This window comes from Maniola jurtina, chromosome 4 (genome assembly GCF_905333055.1).
Source record: "Maniola jurtina chromosome 4, ilManJurt1.1, whole genome shotgun sequence".
Taxonomy (NCBI): domain Eukaryota; kingdom Metazoa; phylum Arthropoda; class Insecta; order Lepidoptera; family Nymphalidae; genus Maniola; species Maniola jurtina.
This window is the reverse complement of record NC_060032.1, coordinates 15808253-15819835: the sequence shown is the minus strand read 5'-3', so window position 1 is coordinate 15819835 and position 11583 is coordinate 15808253. Positions and strand designations below refer to the sequence as shown.

The following is an 11583-nucleotide window of genomic DNA, read 5'->3' as shown; positions in this document are numbered from 1 at the left end:
TGCGGCCAACACACCGATGGACGACAGTGAAAGTGACTCCACTCCATAGCTCCGTAACCACGTTATGTCACGAAGCCTTCCAACGACCAGTCGCTCTCCGGCTATGTCGACGCGCGCGCACCTTTGACACGCCGACAAAGAAAGTTCCGTTAAAAACCAAAAAAAAAAAGTTACTCTAATAGTTCAAAACATTTCCAAAAAAGCATGTGCTTGTGTTTGGCAAAGAAAACAAAATGTCTCCCATTGTGCTCATAAACATTATCCTACTCAGTGCTTCTCATTCAGTTATTGGATCAGATCCTGAAAAAGAAAATGCGCGCGAGGAAAAACTACGAAGCGGTCTCATAGACGCTTTTCAGAACATCAAAAAGGCATCCTCTAAAGGAGGTGACGATGACTTGAGTCCCGATTTAATCGGATCCATGATTCCTATACCGAAACCGAATAAAAACGAAAAGTTTACAACCGACGACAGCTTCGATCTATTCGCCGACGACGATGGTTTGACTTTTGCTGAGGCTTTCGGAAATGTTGAGACTGAAAAACGAGTCTCAACTACAGAGACGAGTCACAACGTTCAGCACATAGTCAAAACTACGAAACAGGTGGAGAAAACGACAGCAAAACCGAGCAATATAATAGGCAAACTAGCCGATTCTATACGAAATACTGTGAACGAGAGTCGAATGCAAATTACGACGGTTTCTAATGATACGCAGTTTTTGGGGCTCGAGAGTATGCTTCGAGTTATGGATGCTGAAATATTAGTGCAACAGTGGGGTGAGTTGCAGAAATCTGTGAGCGGGCAATGCAAGGAAGATCTGATGGAGTATGTGGAAGGATTGCAGGATAAATTGCTGTGGGCTTTGAAAAGTAAGTCGAAAATCTTTTACTTATGGATTTCAGAATTGGTGAATCGTCTTGCAATAACTTAAAATAAGTTGTAATTAAAAAAAAAGGAACTGAAAAGTGAAAAATTTCTCATTTTGAAATGGTGCCAGTCCAGCAGCTGCCATATTGATTTTTCCAAAAAGTTTATAACTAGTGTAACTCGGGATGATGTAAGGACTCTAACGATAACCCATACATTCAAAACTGTACTGAAGTTATGGTGGAATAAAGAAACTTACATACATACAGAAACTTTAGTTACCACAAACATTAGTTACCTATCTACACTTCTTTTTTTTTGGGTAGTCGACAGTCGTGTAACAATCTAAAACATAAAACTGGATAAAATTAATAGTTGAAATTTCAGGAAGTGTTATTTAAGTTTTTTGCATAAACAGGATTTCGTTTTACTTTTATATGTTCAATTGTTGTATAATATGACACTACAGTCACAGTTATTATATGTTTTATGTAATCCAACATTTAAATAACGGTCTTTGCTTTCGAATGATATAAACATAAAGATTTATGTTGTGTTCGCGAATTTAATTTTTATTCGCATTTATTATTGAACCACGTGCTAATTCAATTTAAAAACTTTATTTACATATTAATATGTAAGGTTATTTATCTACGATCTACTGTCTTTTTCTCGCAAGTTGATACTCTGTATTTATTATTATAATAAACATGAATTTCTATCCATAAAAATTAGTATCAGGGCTTTCGAGTGAAAATGAAGTCCGAATACGTGATTCACTGCTTTTAGAAATTACATCCCCATAGGGGATGAAATCTTCTATAAAAATTCCATAATTTTCCGATCGGGGATTTCGACATAAAATTTCTCAGTATTTTTGGTTTTTCCACTCCCTCACCGATTTTCATAAACTCCATTGGATCGCAGCAAGTTAAAAATTAAATACACACTGCAACATAGGCGTAGGTACAAACAACTACAAAAAAGTTTTCAAAATCTGGCTGTGGAACAATTAATTTTTTTTTCCAAAAATCTGACTGGTTTGTGTTGCATCACTTCTAGAGTCTAGTTTTTTTTCACATTTGAAAATAGCGCCGCCATATTGTTTTTTTCAACGTCTTATAATTCGATAGAGCCGGCTGCACGCACGAAAAAACATGACTCATGCGGCGTTACCTCGCTCTGAGGCGTTCCATGTAAGGCTTGAAGTGCAAGAGAGAGCGCGGAACGAGCGACAAAGAAGCACAATCGGCCTTTGTTGTCACGTTCAACTATCGTCAGTAAACCGACTTTACAGACAACCAATTTTTTTCAAAAAATTTATAGCCAGATCATTGTAAGGTATGATGTAAAGTTCCTAATAATACCGCATCCAAATATGTTCAGGAATTTAGAAGATATGGTGGAATAAAGAAACTTACATATCACATACGAGTAGATACTCATATGTACATCAAGAACTCTGAAAACATTACACTCCTTTTTTGGGTGGTCGTGTAAAAATAGAAGATTTTGTTGTAATTTAGACCAGTGTGCGCAAGTCATCAGTTTCGAGGTTATTTTATTATGATCAACGGATACACATGTGCACAATTTCATAACGGAATTGGGTAACCACTCTCCCTTTCACGGCGCCGGCTCACACTTTCGTAAGGCAGACATTTAACACTAGGCTTTACTTTGCTCAACCGACTCTAACTGGCTTGTTTTGCCCACTCTCCAACAGAAATTTATGATAACTATGTAGTAAGTAATTACTTAATCCTTTCGTAAACCTTTACTTCAGTTTCACCTCTGGCTGTGATAGCGGCTATCTAAGGCTCGGAAAGAACGAAGCTTGAATGGCAGTGGTCTCTTTAGCTGTGAAACAGTAATAGCCGCTGAGCGGGTCCAAGAGTTAGTTGATCCTGCTTGGAGGTCGTCTGTATCGAGCCAACCGATCCTTCCTATAGTTTCGGAGGAAGGACCTCAGGGTCGCGAGTGGCTGGAGTGGGTTATCCAACTGTTCACTTTACCATCTCGTATGTGTCATTAATAGCTTAGTGGTTAAGACGTGTGCTTCCTATTCGGACGATCAGGGGTTCGATCCCGGGCCGCACCTCTTACTTAGCACCTTGGGACCCCAACATCTATCATTTTATGATTTATGTGCCACTTCAGCTTCGCGCCCCAGTGAGCTATTTCAGTTACTCTGGTTCACGTAAAGAAATTCCAAGTTTAACTCTCTCTCTCTCTTTGTGTGACTCTAAGCTTTCTTATGAGGCCATTTTCTTTAGTCATCATTAGCTAACTTCCCTACATATAAGTTTTTTGTAGAAACATTTCCACCGATGACATATTGCACAAAATTAAACTAAGCAATCATGAATTTGCATAAAATATACACGCCTATCTGATCGGAGCCAAATTGCTTACATAATGCGACTTACTTTGGCACTTGAAATCTAGCAGGTTGTAGCCTTGTCCCAAGCTTTCTCTATGAGGATATCAATTCATATCATCTTTCGTTACAAAACATTACATTCCTGGAACATGATTCATCTACGCGACTTTCTCAGCGTGTATTAGACGAACACTTATTTTACCCCCTTTCATCATCAAAGCACTAAAACCCTGGGTAGGCCTCGGCTTGGTCAAGAAAACTCCGTCATCAGAGCCGGTTAGATGCAGCCTCTACTTTTCCTTTCATAATCTTGGTTGGGTTTCGAATGAGTGAAATATGGACTAGTGCCTACTTATGTAAATAAACATTTTATTTGGCTCGATAAGTCGGATTTACAGATCAAAATAAAAGACAGCGAAAGCTTAGTCTAGCTTAGGACACGGAAGGAACCCTAAAGACCATGTAAAAGTGTATCATCTAGATAGACATTTAGATAAGGTAAAGATGGGAGTTTAGAATACCAAAGCAAATCAGCAAATAATAAAATACCATAACAAAGCATGTAAAAACTGAATTCTTAGTTCGGAGAGCAATAATGAGGTAATATCGATTGCTTAACGTAATAATTGCTGAGTAGAAATTCGTAATGTAGGTCGCAGATCGAGCCTCGTACACAGAAGTCGCTTACAACTCTAAAATGCACTTAATATTACCGTTGTTCAACGTAAACACCGACGGTTAAAGTAAACTATGAGATACTGTACTTTCGTACTTTAACCTAGTTACCTACATGTCGGCAGCGACTTGTTCCATGCTAGGTATATGTTAGATAGGTGGTGAGCTTGGTGGTTAAAACGTCGGCCTATTACACGGAAGGCCGTGTATTCGATCCCGGGCGTGCACCTCTAACTTTTCGAAGATATAATCATTTGCTTTAACGGTGCATGCCTGAGAGTTCTCCATAACTTTCACAAGGATGTAAATTTTGCTTATCTGCACTTGACCAGCGTGGTGGATGGTGGCCTAAATCCTTCTTATTCACAGAGGAGACCCGTTCTCAGTAGTGAACCAGTAATGAATTGAGCTGGATGCGTAGATATGGCAAAGTAAGTTTAAGTTAGGTAAGAAAGAAGCCATACCTACGTCGGCGCCACTACACTATAATATAATATGGGCTTTGCGCCTCTGTTACATAAAAGAGGCGTTATTGCGAATTTACAAGACATATTAAGAACATTTCGGAAAGTTTTTTTTTTACCGTTCCAAAACAGCTGAATCACCATAGCTTCTTGATCATAGTTTTAGAATCAACGACTATTGACTAATTAATGAACATGACATTAACATTATCAGTCACAGAAATAAAATCGATTCGTCACGATTGCTAACCGATTTAGCAGTTATTCGATTTCGATGGAGTAGCGCGAGTTTTACAAATATTTGCTTTGGATATTAGTAAAGTAAATAGGTGGATACGTATCGTAAATAATGGTTAATTAGTCAAGAGATTAAAACAGTAGAGCGGCTAAAAAAGAAAATTTTAAACCAAATTAATATAATTATATTTATTATTAATGATAATATCTCACTTTTAGATTTAGAAAAAAGCATAGACGAGGGGGCATAACGGTTCAAGGTAGGTTCATAAAGGTTCATCTCTCCCTGGAAAAAAAATTAAGAGATTTTCATCAAAGATATCTAAGGATCTCCTATAAAAAGGCTTTTGAATAAAAAAGCAGTCAAATTAGTCCATCCGTGTGAGCGCTACGATGCCACAAACAGCCACAGATATACAGATACTTTAAATTGAACTGTGATTGCGTCTGGGAATAAAATAGCTCGAGTGTGGAATGCGACAACCTTTACATGAAATCCACAATAATTTAAATGTACTTATTTGAATAATTTGTTATTTGAATCGAATGACACTTGTATAGGACTGACGCCTCACGTAAGGTAGGTACTTGTAACTTATATCGAGAAAATGTTGGGAAAGCTTTGTCATTTCTATTCTATCTCGCAACAATCTCCATACATTTGCTTATCAATTTTCTATCTTCATCATAAGGCATGTGTAACACCCTAGATTTCATCATTATCATCAACCCATTGCCGGCTCACTACTGAGCACGGGTCACAGCTCAGAATGAGAAGGGTCATAGTTCACCACGTCGGTACATTGGTAGACTTCGTATACCTTTGAAAAAATTATAGAGAACTCTCTCAAGCATTAAGATGTTTTTTCCTCAAGCAAATGATATTTAATTACATAAAACGCATACACCTATAAATCCAAAAAGTTTGAGGTGAGGATTGAACCCCCGTCTCTCCAAACAAAAGGTCGACATCTTGACCAGTCACCCTATTAGATTTAGACCATGTAGAGTGAAACATGTATGTATCTATGAACCCCAAGAAATCACTATTCTGTAAAATTCGCTTTGTGTGCACTTGTTTTTTCTTAGGTGCTTACGTTTGCGACTACAATTCAAATTAAGAACTTTATCACCTTATATCTTCTCTGTTCATATTATAATATTGAAATATCTCTAACCATCAGTTTATCATCACGAATTATTTGCTATAGCATTTACTACACAAATAACTTATGGCTTCTCTGTGAACGTGTTGGATATATTTCCTGAATAGACAGAACTATCATAAATATACGAGTCATCATCATGATCAATCAATTAGCCCCCATCAAAAAATCGGCCAAGTGCGAGTCAGACTCGCGCTCCGGGGGTTCCGTACCTACTCGGGTATTTTTTTTTGACATTTTGCACGATAAATTAAAAAGTATTAAATATGCATAAAAATATATAAAAACTAGCCGATGCCCGCGACTTCGCCCGCGTGGATTTAGGTTTTTTGAAATCCCGTGGGAACTCTTTGATTTTCCGGGATAAAAAGTAGCCTATGTGCTAATCCAGGATATTATCTATCTCCATTCCAAATTTCAGCCAAATCCGTCCAGTAGTTTTTGCGTGAAGGAGTAACAAACATACACACACACATACACACACACACATACAAACTTTCGCCTTTATAATATTAGTGTGATCTATTTTAGAATGTACAGGCAATGTCATAATGATACCCCACTTGGTAAAGTTTTCTTACTTTGAAAATTGAAAATACTAATTAAAATGTTTGTGTTGTAACCACAAATTTACGGTTTTCAGATTTTTTTCCTTTACTTATGCTATATATATCTAACTACCTGCCAAATTTCATGATTCTAGAATCTAGGGCAACGCGGCGGGAAGTACCCTATAGGTTTTCTTGACAGATACGACAGACGGACAACAAAGTGATCTTAGTATAAGGGTTCCGTTTTTCCTTTTGAAGTACGGAACCCTAAAAACGAACAAAAAACTCGTCGGCCGTATTTAAAAATGACTATAATACTTACTTGTACTAAATAAATATTAAATGGTATCGAGTACTCTAATTTTTGATTAAGTATATTTTTCATCATAAAAACTGTAACGGAAATCCTGAAGCAATTTATAAATAACTAAGTAGTTATAAATTAACTGTTTAAATGAAAACTTTTTTTATAATTTTCAGAACAACTTAACCAACCTCAAAAACTGGGTTCATAATTGGCAGCATTCAACTTTAAACTTAATTCTGCAATTTTAAGGCTCAAATTAACATAAATTATGGGGACTACTTAAACTTTTTTCTTAATTTTCGGAATAAATCGATCTCGGTTCATCATCCATAACACTCAATTTTAAACTTTAACCAGTTAATATTATGGTACATTTAAGTTTGTCAATTGTCTACAAGCACGTCTCGATTGACCCAAAACAAGAGTTACAACAGAGTGACCTTGGAAGTGAGTTTCTAACGGTAGGTATTTCTTTACAAGTGATCTTCGGTGGCTAACGTATTATGTAATTGCATGAGACAGCGGTTCTAAGGCGAACATATTGTGCATTATTGAGGACATCAGGAAAAGAAATTAACCTTAATTCACCAAGCTGGTGTCAAGGCAACGTTAATATTATTGACTGGCTGATCCAACCGACTTCACTCGGAAGAAATTGGACCTATAATATATACATCACATAATATAGCCTATACTTATTTCTTCTGCGTGAAATTCCTTTGTAATGATGATTAAGCTATAGGGTCTCTTAAATGGTGCTTTAACTTATATCGAACAGTCTACGAAGAGTAAAAATAAACTTGTTACAATAATGCGGACTAGAGTTACTAAAATGGAAAGTGAGAATATCCGAGATTCTCGTAGCAACCCATTACGGTAGCATTCCGCCGGCAAGGTTGCTACTGCCCTTACTAACCTAGCCCTTCTACGACCTAAGAGCTTCCCTATACGGTTTATATACGTATAGGCAAAGGACAAAACTTTGCCCGCGTAGCGATTCCGTAGCCATCATCATCTTAACCCATCCGCACCGGCTCACTACTGACTAACTGTAGATTGGCGGATTAAACACACTTTTGGAAACAATATGAAGAACTTTACTACAGGTACCCTTTAAGTGAAGTCAAGCCAACTTAGGCTGCATTATCACTGGGCAGCAGGTGTGATTGCAGACAAGCTAGTCTATGAATTAAAAAAAAACTGGTCAAGTGCGAGTTGGACTCGCAGACGAAGAGTCCCGTACCATCGTACAAGATATACGTACCTAACACTTTTATTTAGAACATTGCAAGTTAATGTGATTTAGTAAATAATTTTTTTCGTGTCACAAATTTTTTTTGTGAGATAACCACAAATTCATGGTTCAGACAGACAGACAGATGGACGGACGGACGGACTGACGGAAAAGGCCGAAGTTTTAACCGCTAATCTATTACTGGCATCTTTCAGACACATAGTTTAAAGAATATCTACTCATGTACCTTCTAATGCCTAATTAAGTAACTATTAGGCATATTATAGCAATTAAACCTATCACCCGTGCGTGAAAACACGGAGACCTTAACCCATGACCGCAAATTCAATAAAGCACGTGGGAACAAGCCTACACAATGCATTAATAGCTTAATATATGGCAGAGAAACCTAGACTTCAATAATTAGCATATACAATTAGCCACGCTGAGAATAGCCTGAGTACAACGGTTCAAGTGCCTGAATATTGTTACAAGTTATGACTAGAACATAACCTTCTCAACAGGTCAACATTGCCTCTATAACTTATGTTTGTGCAGTTAAAAAAAACCGGCCAAGTGCGAGTCAGACTCGCGCACTGAGGGTTCCGTACTCGGGTATTTTTTCCAATATTTTGCACTATTATGCATAAAAATAAATAAAAATCTGTTTTAGAATGTACAGGTAAAGCCCTTTCATATGATACCCCACTTGGTATAGTTATCTTACTTTCAAAATTGAAACATATTTTAATTTTTTTTTAAATGATGTAACCACAAATTGTGTGTTGTACAAAAAAGTAAAAAATAAAATGTTTTATTGTGCTAATCCAGGATATAATCTATCTCCTTTCGAAATTTTAGCCAAATTCGTCTAGTAGTTTTTGCGTGAAGGAGTAACAAACCTACACACATACACACAAACTTGCACCTTTATAATATTATTAGTGTGATTCTTCAATGAAAGAGAACGTCCTTGCCAAGAGGTTTACTTAATCCCAGACCATTTATATCTTGTTAGTTGTTAAGACACTCCTACGTCCAGCGCAGAGATAAACTCATAACAATCATTTGCACAACGACCGGTCGCGAAGTGTGCCGGTTTACGTAAAGGAATTACCCCAAACAATGTTAAGTAACAGCTGGTGGAATGTGCTTAATTTCGTATAAGGAAAATAGTAAAATGATGAATTTCTGAAACTGACTCAAAGTTGTAATAGCCTATTAGGACGTTAGTCTCCTATTCGGGAGGTTGGGGGTTCTCACTTCCCACCAGACCAGACCACAGACAATTATAAAATTATAAATTACTAGGGGATGCCCGCGGCTTCGCCCGCGTGGATTTCGATTTTTTTAGATCCCATGGGAACTCTTTGATTTTCCGGGATAAAAAGTAGCCTATGTCCTTCCCCGGAATGTATTCCAAGTCTGTACCAAATTTCATTAAAATCGGTTCAGCGGTTGGGCCGTGAAAACGTAGCAGACAGACAGACAGACAGACAGACACACTTTCGCATTTATAATATTAGTATGGATATGGATAATATACACCTGCCAGGAATGAAACCTCAGACTTCCCAATTATACCACGACCACTGCGACAATTATAACATAATATACTATATTATATTAAAAATCCATACTAATATTATGAATGCAAAAGTGTGTCTGTCTGTCTGTCTGTCTATCTGTCTGCTACCTTTTCACGGCCCAGCAGTGTAACCGATTCTGACGAAATTTGGTACAGGGTTAGCTTATAACCCGGGGACGGACATAGGCTTCTTTTTATTCCGAAAAATCAAAGAGTTCCCGCGGGATTCTTAAGACCCATCCACTTAACCGATTTGTATGAAGTTTGGTACCGAAGTAGCTTACGTCCCTGTTATCGAAATAGGCAACTTTTTATCCGGGAAAACCAAACAGTTCCCACGGGATCTATAAAAATCTAAATCCATGCGGACGAAGTCACGGGCATCCTGTAGTAAAAAATAAATTGTATTTACCTAATTAATAGAAGGATCTTTTTTGAAGTTAAAAAAATGTTATTTCAGTACAAAAATATTGTTCTCCATATAAAAGACATCAACGCGTTCAGGGCCGAAATTGTGTTACCGAGTATTATTAGCTCATAAACGTTTGATATTAATGTACAGAATTCCTAGTTTGGACTTTTGAGCACTCATTCGTATTCGATTCTTTTTCGTGATTCGTGAAAGTACGATTTGAAGCGGCCATCATACAAAACGTAATACACGTGCACTCATTCGTATTTTTACGATTCGTATTTTGACGGATGACGAATACGAATCAAATGAGTGCACACGTCCTACGAGTGGGTAAATTGTACGATTTGCCATAGTTTGAGTTTTTAAGTACCGTAGCATAAATGAATCAGATAAGTGTAATTATGACGTCACAATTTATGCAATAAATTCAAAACAAAATTATGTATGTTACGACAATATTTACCGTAACCGGGTGTTCGCAGTAATGTTTATATTTCATCTTAACCTTTATGCTATGTCGTACAGTGTTCTTGTTTCGAGAATAGTTAAGTTAAATGTGAAGTAAGAGCTTCCGCGTACAACCACTTCTGAACAACATTTCGTATAGGTCACATTCACTAAGGCTGACATCTATAGAGTGCACTTTAACTTTGCTCAGACTTAAGACACTGTTAAAACGAGACAACGTTATATGGCGGGCATAAATCTGTCTCGTTTTAACTGAAACTTAAGTCTAAGCAAAGACAAAGTGCGCTCTATAGATTTCAACGTAAGTTTCCTAATCAAGTTGCCAATCGAACTGTAGTAAAATTGTAATGTACTAACTGAGCCTTGCACTCAGCTACTGATGACAAAGTTATGAAATTAAATGCATACTAAGTAAGTAATATATTAAATGGAAAACTCTGTTAACGTTTCACGATCCATCCGTTTTAGCAATTTTGACGAACTATGAAATCTCTGTAAGATTGCTTGCATTTCGAAAACTGACATAGGCTACTTTTTATCATATAGAAACATAGTTTCCACGGGATTTTTGGTAACCTAAACCCAAAAAGTACTTAGTAGTATGAAGTATAAGGTGTCGCCATTTCCAGTCAAATCGGTTATCTGAGCTTTGTAGCATTTGCGTGAAGGAGTAACTAAAACCAAACATCAAAATGTTACCTATAAGTTTATAGTAAGAATCTTCGTAATGCAAGCTGTCTGACCATTTCGTTTTTTTATTTGCAGTAATGGTTATAATTAGTTTAGTAGGTGATATTACTATCATAAATTTTATTTATCAGTATAGATACTTTGAACGACACCCGGATTTGTTCCGGAAAATCTGTGCGTGTTTTGTAAAACCTTAACCTACAGTTTCATCTATACAAAAGCTGATGGTTTATGAAGTAGGTACTTGTCTGTATAGAATTGTTATGAGAAAATGCGAGTAAAAACAATAACAGAGTTTGAGGAAAAACCATAATGGATCAATAGTGTTGCTTAGTGAAACACTTATTTGCCCTTGAACGAATTTCTAATCACTTAAAATACAGATCCATAGTAAACAGTTTTACTTTATTTACCTATTTCATTTTATATATAAATAGGTGTATTAATAATTTTAAAACATGCAGCCACAGCTCGTGATAGCCTAGTTGTTGAACGTCCGCCTCTTAATCGGAGGTCGGGGGTTCGATCCCGGGC

The 11583-nt window shown here is 36.9% G+C and overlaps 1 protein-coding gene across 2 annotated transcripts in view; it reads left to right on the top strand.

Moving 5' to 3' along the window:
• The window catches only part of LOC123864869 (O-acyltransferase like protein-like), a 41804-nt gene continuing 30221 nt past the window's right edge, over positions 1 to 11583 (top strand). For both annotated transcript variants that reach the window (XR_006795856.1, XM_045905586.1), the window contains exon 1: positions 1 to 873. Coding sequence is in view for 1 of the 2 variants with exons in the window: in XM_045905586.1 (XP_045761542.1) it covers positions 234 to 873 (640 nt within the window). In the remaining variant the exon portion in view is untranslated. The remainder of the gene's footprint in view (positions 874 to 11583) is intronic.